We start from the raw sequence: 20330 nt of genomic DNA on the forward strand, positions 1-20330 counted from the left end.
AGAAGGTGTTGGGAGTACCAGGTTGAGTTTGCATGAGTGCTTTTTTTTTTTTTTTTTTTTTTTTTTCCTTTTTTAGCCCTGACTATCCTGGAACTCACTTTGTAGACCAGGCTGGTCTCGAACTTGCAGAGACCTATCTGTCTCTGCCTCTGTAGTGCTGGGATTAAAGGTGTGCTCCATTGTTTACAGCCATACTCTTTTTCTTTCCTTCCCTCCATCCTCCTTCCCCTGCCTCAGTTTCCTCTCTTCTTTCCTCTTCTCTATCCCCCCACCTCAGTACTGGGGATCAAACCCAAGATTTTGTACGTGCCTCATAAACACCCTACCAGGGAGCTACACCCCTCTCCCCAGTGGTTTCTGTAGTCCCCAGACAGCCCACTTATGGTGATCTAGCACAGTTATAAAGCTTCCCAGGCCTACTTTTGACATTAATAACTCTATCACTTGCAAAGTCAACAGCCAGGAACTCACACTGAAGGAGAGGAAAACAAGAAGGTATTCCTGATTTGGGATTCCCACTGCCCCATTCCTTAATAAAATCAGATGTTCAATAAATACTTGAGCTTGAAGCTGATCCTTGGCACGCTCACGGATGTGTCAGCAGGCTCCAGAAGGAAAAGGAATAGGGTCATCTACTGAGCTGATTCTGAGCACTTCCAAAATACCCACCTTAGTCGGATACCTCCAGAATGGAGGATACTTGATGACTCATTCTAAACACTTAAAATAAGCTTGATTAAAGGAGTCAGAAATATCATACAGCTCTGTTTACATAAAACAGCATTTAGTACACACATTCGAAGCAGAAGCACACACCCCCACCTACAATCTATCTCTGGTTTCCTAAGACATCTTCCTCTCGGGACTCGGTTGGTAGACAAATGCCTACCCACCATGTGCAAAGTCCTGGTTGTTGAGCCCCAGCCCTGTATAAACTAGATGTGGTGCACACCTGTAATCCTAGCACTCAGGAAGGAGGAGGCTGGAGGTTCAGAAGTTCAAGGTTCACTTGTGGAGATTGTGGTGGAGTTCGAGGCTATCCTTAGCTACGTACTGAGATTGGAGGCAAGCTTGAGTTACAAGAGACTCCAATTTCAATCTCAAGTAAGTAATAAATAAAACAGTGTCCTCTTGAAACCAAGGCGTTCTTTCTGTAGGACCCAGCTCCCACAAGCTCAATAGAGGCCCAAGTCTCAGTAGTTTACCCTAAGGCTATACCTGGTTCCAAGAAAGACTACCCAGGCACCACCCAGGAACAGACCATCCTAAGGAAATTCCTACCGTTCCAATCATTGAAGATAGGATCACCTGCCAGCACACACCCTTTGCTTTTCACCAGGACACCCCTAGACAAATGAGAAATCCCTCACCCCAACCTCCACTATTATAAAAACCCCACCCCAACTGAGTCCGGGGCTATCCAATTATGCCAATACCTTGGGCACTTGGAGAGTCCCTGTTTGCGAACCTGTGTAAGAATAAAGGCTCTTTGCTTTTTACATACAGGACTTGGTCTGCTAGTTGGTTTTGCGGACACACACACACACACACGACACTCCGTAATCTGGGCATAAGGCTTTCCTGATTCCTTTTCTCTGGGAAGCTCTGATCCTCACTTCATAGGAAGAGCACCAAGAATGAGTGTTGACAGCGCAAGGCAGTGTAGTTCGTGACTTTGCAGGGTGTCCCTCACTCCCTGAGGAGTCAGGAGGGACAGTCTTTTGTGTGTCTAGGTCCTAACTTGGCTTTTGTCACAGTTGTCTTTGTCTCAGTGGTATTGTGAGTGGGTTCATTCTCATGTTTTGCCTCCTGTTCATTTTCAAGCTTATTGGAAGCTTGACCTTGTAGGCGGGTTTGGCTGTTAGTAGTTTTCCATGCTACATGTACTATGATCCTGTAGCGCCTGGCCTGTACTGTGGTACTACTACGTCTGTAGCGTACCCTGCCTACACTACCAGACAGACGGTTCCACAAGCCAGGCAAGGGGCTGGAGATTGAAACACACAAACACACACAGACACAGACACAGGTCATCCTTGAAACAAGAATGCCAACTTTATTATGTTCCAGGGCAGCTTTTTGCTCTCCTTGACCAATGGCCATGCCCTAACTCTCAGCTGCAAGCCCACCAGAAACCAATCCCCTGTCTCATGTTCAGAGCAGCTGCAAGCATAGGAAAACAAGTTGTTTACAGGAAATTCAGGGTCTGAGAGTACAGTCCCCAACATTCCACTCCATGTTTCTGCTTCTAGTTTTGATGGAATGGCAGGGAGGAGCGGGGGATCCTGGCTCATCAGAGTTTAGGTAGAGGAATAGCCAGACCAGCAGGCATTCACTGGGGTGTAGAGTTTTCTATTTGATTGTAGCTGGTTGGGGGCACATTTGAAAGGAGCCATCAGGTAGTATTTCTTACATTTCAGCTCGAACCTTTACGTTTGGGGGTGGGGTGCAGAAGAGTGGACGAATAAAGAGTTGGATAAAAAGTAGAACCCCCACAGACTGTAGAGTCCTCAGTCGTAGCCCCTGCTCCCTCCCACCAGACACACATGGGCTGCCTCATCCTGGGGGCCGGTGGAGGACCTCACCAGAGTTGCCCTGCAGTCTCCACAAACCTTTAGCTCTAGGATAGGTAAATGCAGGCTTGCCTTTTAAAGCCGGCCTGTGAGAGATGAGAGAACCGGGAGGACGTCGGGACTCGGCTTGACACGCTACATCAAGACACCTTCCTGGCCGGCTCAGTCTTTCAAGACTAAAAAAGCCAATGCCTCACCTCCCCTGAACCTTACGCAGGGAAACCACAGTTCACATCATTAGCGGAGCTACAGCCCAACATGGATCTGCTCCTGCCCACAAAGGGAGATGTTTGCTTTAGGGTTTTCAAAGCCGTGTCTTGTTTGGACATCTAAAGCTGAAGGAATCTAAGTACCAACTTAGAGGAAAACACCTTATTTAATATCTCTTGGGTAGCGCAGGGTAGAATAGCATAGATGAGGGTTTGGGCTGTGGCTCAGTGGTCAAGACTTGTCTAGACAACAATAATAATATAGAATAAATAAAATAAAAGTGAAGATACAGCACAGGGGTTAAGGAGGTGGCCACTGCAGAAGCTGGGACTGCAGTCTCCCTCAACAGTAGCCAGCAATGATCAGGTATTTACCAAGGACCGGGAACATCTCTCTGACAAGAATTAGTCTTTCAAAGAGCTCCATAAGCGAGTGCTCTTGTTAGTAGAGACATGTAGGTCCTCTTTGTTGTCTAGCTTCTCTGGGGCTGTGGATTGTAGGCTGGTTTTTCTTTGCTTTATGTCTAAAAGCCACTTATGAATGAGAACATATTATATTTGTCTTTCTGGGTCTAGATTACCTTACTCCATATGTTTTTTTCTAGATTCATCCATTTGCAAGCAAGCATGTCTTTTCCATCCTCCCCAGGTTTACATTCTGGCTACAGAGGAGTGCACTGAGCTGTGCAAAGGGTACAAGCAGGATGTAGTTGGGGTTTGGGGGATGGCGCAAGGGACAGTTGTCTGAAAAGAACAGTATCGGCTCAGGGCACGGAAGGCCAAGTTCTCAGCACAAATTAGATTTATTTGTCCCTGAGGGACAGAGGGCAGGGAACAAGAGACAAACACTGGAGACAGAGGATGAGGGAGAAAGGGAAGGAACAAGGGTAGGGGGCAGGGGTATTTGTCCTGAAGAGACAAGGGACGCCTCTGGATAGAGGGGAGATATGTGGCCCATAGGAGAATGGCAGCTTATAAAAGGACCAGAGGGAAACCCTGTGATAGGATGAGGTGTTTAATTTGAATTGGGCATGGTAATTAGGCGAGCCAAAGGGGGCTTTTGATGCGGGATTTCAATACTTTGGTAGCTGGACTTTGGTAGTCAACCTCAGGAAGAGGAGGAGGAAGTGGCCATATAAAGGAACAGATCTTGGTGGCTTCTAGCAAGGCTGAAGGAAGAGGGAGAAGGCAAGGCCTGCCAAGCCATTGCTCCACTTCCCACCTTTTTGTTTATTGTTGGGTCACTGGGTGTTGGGTAAGTGGGTGTCATTCTCTGCCTGCTTTCTGCAGACTTTGGGGCATTGTTGTTACGGGACCCAAGGAGGCTGAGTTGTTGGTCAAGGCTGGGAAGAACAGGCTGTGTCAGCCAGTGTCCAGGTGCTGGGAATTGAACTCAGGACCTTTGGAAGAGCAGGCAATGCTCTTAACCTCTGAGCCATCTCTTCAGCCCTCATTGATTTTTTTTAAAGCAGTGATTAATGCCAGTGTATGTCTCATGGCCTTCAGGGGCATGTGGTCGTGGGGCAGGGACTATGAACCATTTGACCAGTTGTGATCTTGGTATCTGTGAAGGCTGGCTCAGGATGTCCTCTGACAGATACCCAGCTCCACGTGTGCGAAAGGGACCTAGGTGAAGCTATAGGACTGGTGCTGGGGATCCAGCTCAGTGGGTAAGGCATGTGCCACAGAAGCGTGAGGTCCTGAGTTCGACTCCCCAGACCCATGTGAAAGCCTTGTTCCTGTGGCAAGAGGAGAGGTGGAGGAGAGGCCCTGGAAGCCGGAAGGGGGCAACAATAGCGAAAAGTCTCAAGGTGGACAGGTGCGGTGTGACACTTGAGGTTGTCCTCAGATACCCACACATACACACAAATATATTTAACAGCAGAGTCAGGAATGGTGGCTGTAATACCAGCATTTGGGAAGCGGAGGCAGCTTGGGTTGCAAAGCAACCCTTTCTCAATAAATAAATAAATAAATAAATAGATAGATAGATAGATAAATAAATAAATAAATAAATAAATAAAATAGAAATCAATGAAACCTATCAGATGGTTCAGCGGGTGGAGGTGCTTGCCACAGCCTGATGACCTAAGTTTCACCCTCCAGGACCCACAAAAGGGAGAGCTATAAACTGTCCTCTGGCAGTCACACTCAAGACCCCATACATAACAGATAAATAAATGTAAAGTGTTTAATGAATAAAATGAAATGTATATTTATATACACTGCACCTTATGCATATTGTCATATACACCAGTTGCATGTATTTATTACTTCTTTGTGTGTAGGGACCCATGTGGACTCCAGAGGACAGCTGACAGTTCTGCCTTCGCAGCAGGTGTGTTCCAGGGGCTGAACACAGGCCATGAGCTTTGATAGAAAGCAGTGTTACTGAACCGCCTTGCCAACCCTCATCTACACTATGATGTAGGAGTGATTTCTTACTAATAAAGAAACTACCTAGGCCCAGACGCAGGTTAAGATCTTCTCTGGTAAGCCACCTCGTGGGCTACACAGATTATTAGGAAATGGGTTAGATTAATATGTAAGAGCTAGCCAATAAGAGCCTGAAACTAGCCGGGCCAGGCAGTGTTTAAAAGAATACAGTTTCTGTGTAATTATTTTGGGTAAAGCTAGCCGTGCGGGCTGCTGGGTGGCGGGACGCAGCCCCACCGCTCTTATCACTACAACGCTAGACCAGTGGCTCTCAACCTTCCTAATGCTGCAGCCCTTTAATACAGTTCCTCATGTTGTGGTGACCAAGACCATAAAATTATTTTCATTGCTACTTCCTAACCGTATTTTGCTACTGCTATGGCTCTCATGCAGACATCTGTATTTTCAGTGGCCGTGGGCAACCCCTGCAAAAGGATTGAGAGCTGCTCTAAATCATCACCTCATACAATGTATATGCTGTGTGAGCAGTGGTTTAATAACAAAGTGGAGGGAAAAATGACTAGAAAAAAGTGTACATATTGGGCAGTGATGGCGCACGCCTTTAATCCCAGCAACAGGAGGCAGAGGCAGGCGGATCTCTGTGAGTTCGAGCCCAGCCTGGTCTACAAGAGCTAGTTCCAGGACAGGCTCCAAAGCCACAGAGAAACCCTGTCTCAAAAGAAAAAAAAAAAAAAAAGAAAAGAAAAGAAAAAAAGAAAGCAAAGCCCTTTAGAAGTCTTTCTTTATTAGACCATCAGGTGTGTTAGATAGGCACAGTAACACAGCTTCACAGAGTTAAACAAACCCTTGTCATTCTCTTGACCCTGGGTTCAATCTTCAGCACCTCCCACCCCAAACCCAAAGTAGGCCATAGTTTTAAATAACATGTAGTTACAAAGCATTTTTTGTGTTTGTTTTGTAGATAGGGTCTCCTATCCCAGGCTGGCATTAAACTCACTGTGTAGCCCAGGACGGCCTGGGATTTTTCATCTTTGTTTCTACTTCCATCACAGCCTGACAGAGAAAACGGGGGAGATGCAAGTAAGAGGTTCCAGTTGGTAGCTGCTAGACCTGGGGTGGTAACTTTGGAGGGGAAGGTATTGACTGTGGGAGATAGTCACGTTAGACTCACGAACCCGAAGAAAGCGGTAGTGTTCCTTATTTTTATATTTATTATAGTTTTTTACTTAAGTATTTATTTGTGTGTACGCAAGTGGAGGTCAGAGGCCATTCTGAAGGGTCGGATTTCTCCAGCCACCACGCAGGGGAAGCCTGAGGATGGAACTCTGGTCGCCAGGCTTGGCAGCAGGCGACTTTACTTGCTGAGCCATCCTCCAAGCCCTATTGTTTACTTTGTAAGTCTTTAGATTTTGGAGACAAAGTCTCCGGGGTAGCCAAGCCCGGCCTGTAACTTTCGATCACCGACCTCCCTCCGCAAAGGTGCGTTAGGCCCGCCCTCCCGGTTCGCACCTCCTCTCTTCCCGCCCGCGCCCACCCCTCCTTCTGCGGCGCACGCGCAATGCCCGCCTTCCCAGCCCAGAGGCGGGCTCGCGTTCTCATCGATTCGGCTCCCTGGGCGATTGCTTCTGTCTGTTGTTTAGTTATGGTGCGGGCCAGGACACGGGAAGGCGGCTGGAATTTGGCTGGTTGCTGAGCGCTGCCCCAGTCCAGTGCCGAGCGGGCTATGGGCGAGCCCGATCCTTTGGGCTCGGGGCAGCTCGCGGCCGGCCGGAGCTGGTGCTTGCGGCGCCTGGGGATGGACCGCGAGTGGTTGCAGCTGGAGGCTGCGAGTGAGGTGAGGGCGAGCGGCCCGGCGTGGGGGGGAGGCGTTGCGGGAGCGGGGAGGCTGAGGAGCGGCGCCCCGCCGCGGGGAGCCGGCTTGCGAGGAGGCACCGAGGTGGCAGCTGGGATCGAGCCGCCTTAGGGACTGGCGGGACTGCGCCGCGAGGCCAGGCGAGGCCGTGGCTTGAGAGGCCCGGGTTGGTGGGTGGCTGCGCTGGAGCGAGCCCGTGCCAGAGCTGCCGTAACGGACACGGGACCCTCCAGTGAGCCGAAAGTAGGCACGGTCACCGTTAGGGTCTCTCGGAGCCTTGCCGTGACTCAACTCAGGGAAACTGAGGCTGAGGCGTCCCCATTGACCCCCGACAATGGCGAACCTGTCCGGATGGTTGCGGAGGGCGTGTACTCTCTGGAGTTGATTTTGAGTGTGCTCGCGAGTTTTTAAGGGTGACTTGCCTAAAATCCTCCAACATGAATCTAAAAATAAAGTCTTCTTTTACCTCCGAGGAGAATTAGTGCGTTGGGGTGGACCACGGTTGCACCCTCGAAGTGGGTCAGGGACAGTCAGCCATTCTCTCCAGAAACTGCTTACAGTGTTTGATAATGCAGGCTTGTAGGGCTGGTGCTGGGGATCGAACCTCATACTTGGAAGGCAAGCTCTCTGCCAGCTCCATTGATGCAAAACTAAAACACAAAAAGGGGAGGCACAGTTATGAACGGAAGGGAGGTCAAGATTTGGTGCCCGAAAAACTAAGCGTGGGCCGCATCCTTGTGGTCAGCTCTGGAAGGAGAACTGGGTCAGGTCAGGTCCGAGCTTGTCATTCAGAGCCCTTTGGGCTTTGGAAAGTGCAGTACTGAGTGTTGGTCGTCGTGTGTGCTGGCTGAGGTCTTATGTCAACTTGACACACACACTGGAGTTATGTGAAGAAGGGAGTCTTAATTGAGAAAATGCCTCCATAAGAACCGGCTGGTCTTTTAGTGATTGGAGGGGAGGCCCCAGCCCACTGTGGGTGGTGCCATCCCTGGGCTGTTGGTCCTGGGTTCTATAAAGAAAGCAGGCTGAGCAAGCCACGAGGAGCAAGCCAGTAAGCAGCTCCCCTTCATGGCCTCTGCATCAGCTCCTGCCTCCAGGTGCCTGCCCTGTTTGAGTTCCTGTCCTGACCTCCTTCCTTTCCTCCCCAAGTTGCTTTCTGTTTGTCATGTGTCATCGCAGCAATAGTAATCCCAGCTGAGACGTCACGTAAGCTAAACTCATTGTCTTGGCAGTTTTAGTATTTTGTTGTTGTTTTTGAGAAGCTGTATGTTCTCAACTGTAGTTTCTGCCCTTGGAGTTTATGGTTTGAACCAGGAAAAGAGGATTTATACAGTGAAGGAGTCCGTGAACATCTCTGTTGGCCAAGGTGTGGCTTGTTTAACATTATTCTAGAGCAGGCCCGGCTTTAAATTAGCAGGCATTAGAGAGCCACTTATTTTTAATTTAAGTCCTTTTCGTCTACAGAGCTCTCCTTGAGATGTTCGGTACCGTTTTGTAGATTTGTGTGGAGTCATCTCGAAGGGGAGAGGGATCCTAACAAACCAAGAGGATGCTGAAGGTGGTGTCAGGAGTGACCCCTGTGGGGGTGGCCACTGTGTGTAAGAGAAACCCGCCTGGTGATGTCAAAGTCAGGTTGTCGACAGCATTTAGAGCGTGGCCTGCCGGGTGTAGGGTTTGCACAGAGGTCAGGTTGAGTCAGGTCTTCCGTAATGGTTCTCAGGTGAATAGTACACGTGGGTTTGCAGGTTTGCACAAGGTCTCAGGAGGTGTGCTGGCGGCCAAGAGCTGAGATGGGTTAGTTCCCTCAGTTTCAGTTTTCGCAGATAAAATTATAAAACACGGCGGGCTCCTCATATTGTATCGAAGGAGTCCTTTGGTAGGTTATCTGTCTGAATGGGTGTCTTCAAACTTTGTGAACTAGTCTAGAGATGTGTGTGTAAGCACAGACGAGCAGAGGTTTATTGCAGGCGAGCTACTTCAGTCCTGCAAAGAAAAGCTGTGTCTTTTGCTTGCTTGTGTTCTTCTCTTGTATTTGGTTTTCATGAATCTGTGGGTTGGAAAACGGGAAGGAATGGTTAGAGTACTTACTGGTTATTTCAGAAACAGAGCTGTTGTCTGAGGTTTCTGTCCCACCTAGTCCTGCGGTCGTTCAGTTCCAAAGAAACACACAGAGGTCTACATTATTATAAACTGATTGGCCAACAGACAGGTATTATGGGTTAAAATAAATTATGAGTTAATAAGAAGACCAGCCAGTGCTCTTAACCTCTGAGCCATCCCTCCAGACCCTATTTTATTTTCTTATGTCTTGGCTGAAGGTACAGCATCAACTGCCATATCAGGTTTGTGGAAACTAATGCTAGAGGAACATGGTGTATGTCTATCTGATGGCAGATCAAAGAGTTAAGTCTTAGAAGGCAGCGTGCTAGGCTGAACTAATAGATGAAGATGAACGGCAGCAGTGTCAGGCCCTGCCATTGAATCCACAGTTGCCAGCTAGTCAGATAGAGAAAGACAGCATGGTAGTCTTGCAGGAGGGGAGGATGGAGAATGGAGTCATTTCTCAGGCCTAGGATGCCTTGGCAGTGTGCTGGAGCGCTGTGAAGGCCGGTGTTGCCCATCAGCAGCCATGCCTAGAACTGGGGAAACCATACGTGACTTGACTTTATAGAAGAACTTAAATTTCTTTTTCTTTTTTTTTTTAAATATTTGTTTATTATGTATACTATATTCTGTCTGTGTGTAAGTCTGCAGGCCAGAAGAGGGCACCAGACCTCATTACAGATGGTTGTGAGCCACCATGTGGTTGCTGGGAATTGAACTCAGGACTTTTGGAAGAGCAGGCAGTGCTCTTAACCACTGAGCCATCTCTCCAGCCCCTAAATTTCTTTTTCTTTTTTTTTTTTTTTAAATATTTATTTATTTATTNTTATTTATTTGTTTGTTTATTTAGTATATAATATCCTGTGTACATGTATGCCTACAGGCCAGAAGAGGGCAACAGACGTCATTACAGATGGTTGTGAGCCACCATGTGGTTGCTGGGAATTGAACTCAAGACCTTTGGAAGAGCAGGCAATGCTCTTAACCGCTGAGCCGTCTCTCCAGCCCTAAATTTCTTTTTCTTAAATAACATCTGTAACACTAAACCAGGAGTTCTCTCATAGATGGGTTGAGATGTCAAACTCAGGCTGTGGGAGTTCAGGACAATGTCTGGGACTAGAGGGCCAGGAATGGTGACTCGGGTACTTCACTATGTGAAGAAGGAGATGGGAGATTCCCTGATGAACCTAGGGCAGAACCAGGGCCAGCTGGAAGAATTGCAGAGAAAAGGAAGCCAAGTTGGACATTTAAAAGTCCTTATGTATTTTAATGGCAGTGCTGAAGATGAATTGATGGGGATGTGAGAGAAGAAACTGTAGGCAGCAGCTTGCCGTTCAGTTCCAAAGAAACACACAGAGGCTTTTACTAACTATAAACTGTTTGGCCGGTTAGCTCACGATTATTACTAGCTAGCTCTGACAACTTAAATTAACTCATAATTCTTGTCTGTGTTTAGCCACATGGCTCGGTACCTTTTCTCAGTGAGGCATTCTCATCTTCCTTCCTCTGCCTCTAGCTGGTGACTGCCTCATTGCCTTCCCTCTTCCCGGAATTCTCCTAGTCTGGTTGCCCTGCCTATACTTCCTGCTTGGCTACTGGCGGCCAATCAGTGTTTCATTAAACCATTACAAGAGACAAATCTTTACAGTGTACAAGAGCGTTGTCTCACTTCAAGAAATCCTTGTCTTACTGGTTCGGGGTTGTGCTAGCCTGAGAGTTCATGGTAACTCTATTTTTTATTATGGTATGATTGTTTTGACTACATGTATGTCTGTGCAGCACATACATGTCTGGTGCCTGGTTGCGGGGCAGGTGGTAATATACTGGAAGAGGGCATCAGATCTCCTGCAACTGGGGTCATGGATGGTTTTGAGCCTCCATGTCGCTGTTGGGAAAGCAAGCCTGGGTCTTCTGGAAGAGCAGCCAGTGCTCTCACCTGTTCTCTTAGCACAGCTTCTTGCCTTTTCCTCTGTGGTGGCTCCCTGTGGCAGCTGAGGAGGGGCACAGCAGCAGATGAACCGGTCAGGACCCGCGTGTGCTGCTGGTCGGTAAGATTGCAAAGAACCTCCCTTCTAGGGAGTGACCGACTGTGTCTTACATTACCCCTGTCTTTCAGGTGACGATAGGACGAGGATTTGGCGTTACCTACCAGCTGATATCCAAGGTCTGCCCCCTGATGATCTCTCGGAACCACTGTGTTTTGAAACAGAATCCCGAGGGACAGTGGACAATTATGGACAACGAGGTACAGGAGCTCACATGAGCCTAATGATTCATAATGAGTTTTATGGGTTTTGTTTGATTGGTTTTTCGAGACAGGGTTTCTCTGTGTAGCCATGAGTGTCCCGGAACTCACTCTGTAGACCAGGCTGACCTCAAACTCCACCTGCCTCTACCTCCCTAGTGCTGGGGTTAAAGGTGTGTGTCACCACTGCCTGGCTGAGTTTTACTCCCATGTGCTTTGTGTGCATGTGTGTGTGTGTGTGTGTGTGTGTGTGTGTGTGTGTGTGTGTGTTTGAACGTGAGTGCAGGAGCCAGCAGAGGCTAGCCAGGTCCCCGTGGCCCTGGAGTTACAGGTTGCTGTGAACTACTCAGTGTGGGTGCTGGGAACTGAACAGGGTATGTGATGCTCTTGACCCTGAGCCTTCTCTCCAGCCCTCTGAGCTATTTCAGTTTTTCCTTTTCTTTCCTTATTTTGGATTTTCGAGACAGAGGTTTCTCTTTGTGGCTCTGAATGTTCTAGAACTTGCTCTGTAGACCAAGCTGGCCTTGAATTCATGGAGATCCACCTGCCTCTGCATCCCCAGTGCTGGGTTTAAATGTGGCACATATCTGTAATCCCAGATTTCCTTTTCTTAACCCCTGATAGTTGTCCTCGTAAAATATTAAAAACTAGCCACGCTCACCTCTTCTCTTTCGAAGGCACAGCACTTTTGTGTGCTGCAGGAAGTTAGACTGCGCAAGGTGATGGATGCCCTGAGTGAGCCCTACCTCAAAGGGAGTGTCTGGAGTGCAGCTGTGGCTCCTCTTCCAGAGGTAGACCATAGTTCTGCGGAAACAGGCCCCTTGAAAGGGACCTAGGTTCAATTCCCAGTACTCACATGACAGCTAATAACTATTTGTAACTCAAGTTCCAGGGAATCTGACATCCTCACACAGGCTCATAAAAATAAAGCAAGAAAAAAACCTTGCTTAACTGTCGGTATTCTCAGAAACATTTGACTTTGAATAATGTGTTTTCCTGCTTTAAATATTTCTTTAGATTTATTTTATTATTGTATTACTTACATGTATGTGCGTCTGTGTGTATTGTATGCACATTTGTGCACAGGTGCTTGAGGCCAGAAGAGAGGTTTGGGTTCTCCAGAGCTGGAGTTGCAGGCAATGGTGAGGTGCCCCATGTGGGTGCTGGGAATTGCGTTAGGGTTCTCTGGAAAAGGCGCAAGCGCTCTGAACCGCTGAGCTGTCCCTTCAACTAACTCTCTTTAAACAAACTGTAAATTGATCAGCCTAGCAGGAAGTGTACAGAGTCCAGCAACTAGGAAGCAGTTGATCAGTCTAGCGGGAAGTAGAGCCCAGCAGTTAGGAAGCACCTCAAGTGCAAACATGCAAACTCCTGAAACATGGAAACAGACCATGGAATAGGGGACTTTCTTTTTAAGGTGGGGGTGTTGTTATGTAATGCAGGCTAGCCTTAAGCACATCTGCTCCTTGGTGATTTCTCCTTTGTGCCATAGACTCTGGCATCTCAAGTCCTAGGAACATGCTTTTTGTGGCGGAGTCTCACTACTTGGAGTAATTCCCCTTCAGGCCTGCTAGGATCACAACAACCAGAGTGGCCCTGGCTTCTGTTTGCCGCTCTAGCCCTCATCTGGCACACTTGGGATTTGGTCTCTGTGTACAGGTACTCTGTCCTTGTGTGCCTGGGCAAAGCCAGAGGGAATCAGATTCTCTGGAACTTGAGCTGTGAGCAGTTGTGAACCTCCTTATAGGTGCTGGGAATTGAACCTGGGTCCTCAGCCAGAACAGCCAGTGCTCTTAACCCCTGAGCCATCTCTCCAGCTCTGGCATACTTTTTAAGAATTCTGCCAGGTGGTGGTGGCGGCATACACCTTTAATCCCAGCACCGGGGAGGCAGAGGCAGAGGCCACAGTAGAATGTACGAAAGATGAGTTCCACAGTGAACACTACTGTATTGAACATGGGGACGTCTTACAAACATAATACTGAGTGAGAAGGCACCATGGCAAGTTGCCGGGCATGCCGATATAGGCCTGTAGTCCCAGAACTAGGAGGGTAGAGCAGATCCCACGCCGACCTGGGCTATGTAGCCAGATTGTCCCAAAGAAATGAAGCAGGGACTAGGGAGGTTGCCAGGCAGGCGTGAGGACCTGACTTCAAATCCCCATGTGAAAAGCTGTGTGTGGCGGTGGGTGTCTGTAACCACAGGGCTGGGGAGTTGGGGAGAAGTGGAGTTCCTCAGGCTCACTGCCCGGGCAGCCTGAATGCTGAGTTCCAAGAAGTAAGAGACCTTGGTCTTGGAGGGAACCTGAGATCAGTTCCCAGCACCCACCTTAGCTCTTCACAGCCACCTGTAAGTCCAGCCGTAGGGGTCCTCTGGCCTCTCTGGGCACTTGCCACTCAAATGCACACACATAAAATAAAAAAAAAAAAAAAAAATCTTTTTTTAAAAATGAGGAGGCCAGGTGTGGTGGTGCATACTTTTAATTCTATCATTGAAGAGGCAGAAACAGGCAGATTTCTAAATTGCAGCCCAGCCTGGTCTACAAAGCAAGTTTGAGGCCAGCCAGAACTGCACAGTGAGACCATAGACAAAATAACAGTAAGGTCTGTTTGCTACACTGTAACAGCGTAGATAGCTGCTGCTGGTGTTACTCAGGCCAGTCCCACCTACAGTTTGACTCTCCCAGTACAAAGTATTGATTTTGTATACTGGGAAGTGCTGTGCTTGTTCAGTGTGTGGAGGGCCCACGTGCAGAACATGGGTGACTCCTGCCTTGTGGTTTGCATTCTTTCCGCTCTTGAATCATTGCCTGGAGTTTAGGTCAATAGGAGTGATTGAGTTTCAGTGTTCTTTAGTGCCTTGCGTGTTTTGAGTAAGGTGATTCTTGCCCCTTACACAGGCGGTTCTCTGCGGAGGCATGAATGTGAAATATAGGCAGGAAGCCAAAGCACCGCGCGCATGGGGCTCTTTCCAGGGATGGTGGTTTATGAACCTTTCGCTTCCATTTGTTCTCCAGGGTTTTCCTTTTGAAAAGGCAGAAGGTTTCGTAGCAGCAAGAGAGAAATTCCATTAAGAGGGGGAAAAGCTTGAGCTTATTTTGTTTTGTTTTCATTTCCCCTAGAGTCTGAATGGTGTTTGGCTGAACAGGGAGCGGCTGGCGCCATTACAGGTTTATTGCATCCAAAAGGGAGACCACATCCAGCTTGGAGTGCCGCTGGACAATAAGGGGAACGCAGAGTATGAATACGAAGTCATTGAAGAAGACTGGGGGACGCTGTCTCCCTGCCTCGCCCCGAAGAATGCCCAGACAGGGGGAAAAAATGAAGACTTGAGAACTAAAAGGAAATTCAGTTTGGATGGATTAGAAAGTCCTGAGGCTGAAGGCCCCTCAGCTCTCAATTGCAAAGTACCTGCAGTCTCTTGTAAAACTGTTGAGCCAGTGACTGCAGGCGGAAAAGGTGAAGCGGCAAGTCAGCCCTCAGGATATTTGTGTTCTACGTTGCCTTCTCTTGGGGCAAGTGACAAGACCACTGGGACTCACGCTTGCCCCACTCTCTCAAAGGTCATCGAACTTTATCCGAAGAAGCAGAAGGCCTCCAGCCCGTCAGCATCTCAGAGCAGCTTAGAGCTGTTCAAGGTGACCATGTCCAGGATTCTGAGGCTGAAAACACAGGTGCACGAGAAACAGGTAGCCGTCCTGAATGTGAAGAGGCAGACCCGAAAGGGGAGCTCCAAGAAGATTGTCAGGATGGAGAAGGAACTGCAAGACTTACAGTCTCAGCTGTATGCAGAGCAGGCTCAGCAACAAGCAAGAGTGGAGCAGCTGGAGAAGACTTTCCAGGAGGAGGAGCATCACCTCCAGGTACCACAGAGCTAGCAGGCTGTAGCATGAATAATAGAAACCCAGAGACAGAAATTGGGGCTCAACTCAAAAACCAGAAAAGCAAAGCAGCCAAGCCACTAGGAAGTCTTAACCTCTACCAAGGCTGGGCGACCGCAGGCTAAGCAACCAGAGCCTCTCCTCCCATTTTGTTTTCCCTCTGATGCTGGGATTAAAGGCGTGTGACTCCTTAGGACTGGGATTAAAGGTGTGAGCCACCACCACCTGGATCTCTTTCCACATTGATCTTGTGTAGCCCAGGGTGGCTTTGAACTCACAGAAATCCATCTGACTCTATCTCCCAAACCCTGGGATTTAAGGTTTGTGTCACCATTGTCTGACCTTAGTGGCTTTAGCTTTGCCTCTGGTCTTTAGGCCAGACTTATTTATTCAAATACAAATAATATACCACTATAGCAGGCAGAGGTACCTTCAGCTGGGCAGGCATTTTGTTATCTTTTTTTATTTATTTATTTATTTATTATTATTATTATTATTATTATTATTATTATTATTATTATTTTCTGGTTTTTCGAGACAGGGTTTCTCTGTGGCTTTGGAGCCTGTCCTGGAACTAGCTCTGTAGACCAGGCTGGTCTTGAACTCACAGAGATCCGCCTGCCTCTGCCTCCCGAGTGCTGGGATTAAAGGCATGCACCACCACCGCCCGGCTGGGCAGGCATTTTGTGAACTTCTGGCTAGAGTTGTCTTTGAAGCAGACATCAGATGCTAAGCCTTGGAGACAGAATGGGAGCAGAAAACCAAGATGAAGTTTTGGAAAGGGGGCTGGAGAGATGGCTCAGTGGTTAAGAGCACTGGCTGCTCTTCCACCTGAGTTCAATTCTCAGCAACCACATGGTGGCTCACAACCATCTGTAATGAGATCTGGCGCCCTCCTCTGGCGTGTGGGCATATATGGAGGCAGAATGTTGTATACATAATAAATAAATAAATCTTTAAAAAAAGTTTTGGAAAGATTAAGATTTCAGCACACTGATGAGATCAGGAGCCAGTCAGGGTACCAAGATGAGCAAGGTAACACAAAAGCCAGCTGGGTTATAACTGATTTCTGATCGAAAACTGAGGGGTTTCAGGTCCAAAATAAATTTAGGGAGAAGCTGGGTAGAGATGAGGGCACCACAGAACTGTGATTGCCCTAGGACTTCTTTCTTTGCTCTCTGTGTTGACAAAACCAAGTCGGAGCCCAGAGCAAGTATAGCTCAGCTCCTGTACTGTCCTGTACATGACAGCTTGTTGGCTGTGAGGTCAGCTCTAGCCACTGGGGGTGGGCGGTTTTGTTTCTCCATGGACAGGCACACAACTGGCTGGATGATAAGCTACCATCCTTTACTAGAAGATAAAAGTGTCTGAGTGGTACGGGGGTGGGCCCAAGTATGGTCTCATCTCCAAACGGTTTACTTAGATGACAGGCTTGCGCATAAAGCTGGCTGGAGCTGATCCTGTTCCTGCTTAAAATGTCAGTTCCCATATGGCAGGGCCCTTGTTGTTCCCACCCCCGCTGTCCAGGTGATGGTGAATGTCAAGAATTCCCTGTGGTTGGCTTGGAACCAAGAAGGGCCGTCACAGCTGCAGTGAAAGGTGTTTTTATCTTGCTTGAGCCTCACAGGGCAAGGAACAGCTTGCAGTAGTGTTGGCTCGTTCCTGAAGAATTTTTAGCTTTCTTTCTGATCTCTGCTGTCTCCTTGAGCTGGTAGGATTAGCAAAAGCCGAGGATTACACGGGTGCCTTCAGGACATGCGTGGTGGGTGGGCATGCCTTCTTCCCCTGTGCAGCCCAGACAGCTGTCATTTCCAGAGGGTGGGAGTCCTGCTGCTCAGTGTGTCGCACCTTCACTGAGTGGAGTTCTCCAGGGGGTAGCTCCTTCAGAAGCCATCGCGCCTGGGACTAGCATTCGTGGCCGTGCTGTGCGCTAAAGATGCAGCTAAAAGTCCTTTCTCTGGGGCAGAAGGTTAAAGACAGCAGAGGCTAGGTTAGCAATTTCTTGAGGTCATGTTGGCATGACTTCGAGAAGCACATGTAGTTCTTTGGGTTAGCCACGTCCCCCTCTGCCCTTGGTGTAGTCTGGCCTGCCCCCCCCCCCCCCGCGCTCCAGAAGCTGTTGCCCCTGCTCCATGCTCAGTGTTTGGAGCACCTCAGTGCCTGACACTGTCTTTGGGATTCTGCGTGGCATTAAAATGGTAAATGTTGTTTGTAATCACTGAGTTCTTGTGACAAGATATGCTGCCCATAAACATTTTGGAAGAATAATTTTCAGGGTGATGCATTACATCATGAATGATTCAAAATGCCCACCCTATAGGTAATTCCTAAGGCAGCAAGCTCTCAGAGGCTTTGCGGGAGAAGCCGCCACAGATGAGGGGGCAGTTTGAATGGCTGGCGTAGGAAAGGCGACAGAGGCTCAGGCAAGGGCAGAAAGTGGCTTGTAGAGGGTGGTCACTGTGGAGGGACAAACCGTGGAAACGCTGTGGGTGCTGGCCTGGGCGGGGGTTGTATTTGTGGCTCATTTCTCAGTTTCAGCCATTTGGGTATCATGGCATTAGATAATAGAAGAAGCTCAGTCTGTCACCCTGTTGTTTGCAGAGCCACTCAGCTCGTGGCTTGCCGCTGACAGTCCGAAGTATGCAGTGGTTGAGCAAGTAAGACCGTTCAATGACAACAACTTGCCGTAAAATGGGGGTTTTCCGCCTGCTCCCTGCCCTGTGCTGTTCCTCCTTACACCTGCTTGTTGCGGGATTTTGTTCCCTTTCCTGCTTGACTGCAGTGAAACTTCCATCTTGTTTGTCTTTTCAGGGTTTGGAGAAGGAGCCAGGAGAAGAGCACCTGAAGCAGCAGCTGGTCCAGGCTCTGCAGGAGGTAACCTACTCTCCCGCTTCCAGAGGCTGTGGTGGTTGGTGAGTGGGGAACATCCAGGCATCACGTGGCCACTAGCTGCCTCTGCCTCTTAGCTCACTGCTCTGTGGTCTCCAGTCTGCAAACAGAGCAGGTGGCAGATGCTCACACCATCAGGCTGGAGATTTGCAGCCTCAGATACACACCAGATCTCAGCATGGAAATGTAGGTCTTCATCCAGCAGAAGCTGCCCTGGTGACGATGGTACCGACAGCCTGTAGAAATTCGGAAGCTCTCTGGAATAGTGAGGGCAACAGACTAGGGAGATATTAGCTAAGGCTTGGGCCTTAGGGCCTCTGCGGGTCTTTGTACCTCACCGTCCCCGCACTGCGGCATCGGGAAACTCTTCAAGAATGTTGCAGTCATTTTAGGTCAGTTTGAGAATATACGGTCAGACGTAAAAACATCCACTTAACAAAATAGGCACACTTACAGCATCAGGTCGCCTAAGACTGCTTCTAACTTATGTCGTTGAACCCTGTGACTACCTCTTATGTGCTCTTGTATGTCTTTAAAGCTTGCTTCAGCTGGACATAGTGGTACACACTAATCCCAGCACTTGGGATGCAGAGGTGGGTAAATCTCTGAGTTCAAGGCCAGCCTGGTCTACTTGGCAAGACTCTTATCTCAAAAACAAAACAACTAAAACCCTTGCTTTGTCTTTGAGTTTTGATTATGGTCAGTAGTTTGGTACAAGTTTAGTTAAAAGGTTAATAAGTTGTTTCACCCTCCTCGGGCACAGCAGCAGCTTTGCATACGAACTTGCTCAGGGGTCATCTTCGTATCTGCTCTTGCAGACCTGTGCCTCAGCCTTGTGCAGTCAGTAAGAAGAGGCTGCCTTGGTTTCCTTGTGGGGAGGGGCACAAATAGCTTTGGAAATAATTAGGCAAAAATTATATCTTTGGAATTTTATTTTTTGAGTTTATCTATTGTATAGGGTGAAAGGGCAGGCATTGTTCCCATTTGAGTATTTGTGTTTTTTGCTTAGTGTGTGAGGGTTTAAGCACTGTGGTGCTGGAAACGTAACTGAGTTTGGTCGCCAGCACACACATTAGAAATCTCTCAACCCCTTGTAACTCTAGCTCCAGAGACTGGAGGTCTCTTTTGGCCTCCCACGGTACCCTACATATGTGGCTTAAACTCATACAAACACACTAAATAAAATTAAAAACAGATCTTTAGAAATAAATCAGCACATTTAAAAAAATGTGTGTGTGTACACTCGTGCCAGTGTGTGTGAAGGACGGCTTTCGGGAGTTGGTTCCTCCTCCTTGTGAGTTCCAGGAATCACACTCGTCTTCAGGTCTTCAGGCTTGCACTGAGCCGTCTCCCCGGCCCCCTGGAGAGGTTTTAAACTAGCACTTAGATGTCTGAAACCAGCTAGAGTCAGGTTTTGCTCCGCAGAAGGTCTGTGTCAGTCACAGAGCTCCCTGTGGCCCCAGCACCTCGTGCTCTAACACGGGAGAACACCCGTGTCATGAGGTGCCTGGCCAGTCTGACAGGTGCTTGAGGGCCATGCTCCGCTCAGCTGGCGTGTTCAATCCTGTGAAGGTGCCCTCTTTTCCAGACTCACAGGCTTTAAACCCTTTTCCCAATGTTTTTCAGGTTTGTTATTTTCTTGCCAACTCTGGCGGTAGGGTCACTTGTTTTCCCATTTTATAGATGAGACAGTTCTGGAACATAGACGTATTAGTGGCTAAGATGAAGACCATGGCTTTTAGGGAACCACACACTGACACGTTTGTTTCTTTCTTCAACTTCTTAAAAAAGACTTGTTTTGATTTTTTTATATGCATTTGTATGTGGAGGTATGGCATGTGAGTTCAGTGCCCTTGGAGACCATGGACATCCAATCCCCTGAAGCTAGAGCTACGGGAGATTGTGAGCTGCCCGACATGGGGGCTGGGGACCAAACTTGGGCCCGCATATTTAGCAGCGTGCTGCTTTTAAGTAAATGCTAGCTGCCTCTTTAGCCCTGAGATTGTTTCTTGAAATTATCTGCAGAGGGGGCTGGAGAGATGGCTCAGAGGTTAAGAGCACTGCCTGCTCTTCCAAAGGTCCTGAGTTCAATTCCCAGCAACCACATGGTGGCTCACAACCATCTGTAAAGAGGTCTGGCGCCCTCTTCTGGCCTTCAGGCATACAGACAGAATATTGTATA

General features: G+C 48.3%; 1 protein-coding gene across 1 annotated transcript; it reads left to right on the plus strand.

The window, feature by feature from the left end:
- Nucleotides 1-6757: 6757 nt before the first annotated feature.
- Nucleotides 6758-20288, plus strand: Rnf8 (ring finger protein 8). The gene is made up of 4 exons (XM_050138603.1): nt 6758-7013; nt 11251-11379; nt 14501-15241; nt 18071-20288. The coding sequence occupies exons 1-4, from the start codon at nt 6903-6905 to the stop codon at nt 18173-18175; spliced, it is 1086 nt and encodes a 361-aa protein (XP_049994560.1). The 5' UTR covers nt 6758-6902; the 3' UTR covers nt 18176-20288.
- Nucleotides 20289-20330: the final 42 nt, after the last annotated feature.

The sequence above is a fragment of the Alexandromys fortis genome, unplaced genomic scaffold (assembly GCF_014885135.2).
Source record: "Alexandromys fortis isolate MF-2015 unplaced genomic scaffold, M_Fortis_MF-2015_v1.1 scaffold_9, whole genome shotgun sequence".
Taxonomy (NCBI): Eukaryota; Metazoa; Chordata; class Mammalia; order Rodentia; family Cricetidae; genus Alexandromys; species Alexandromys fortis.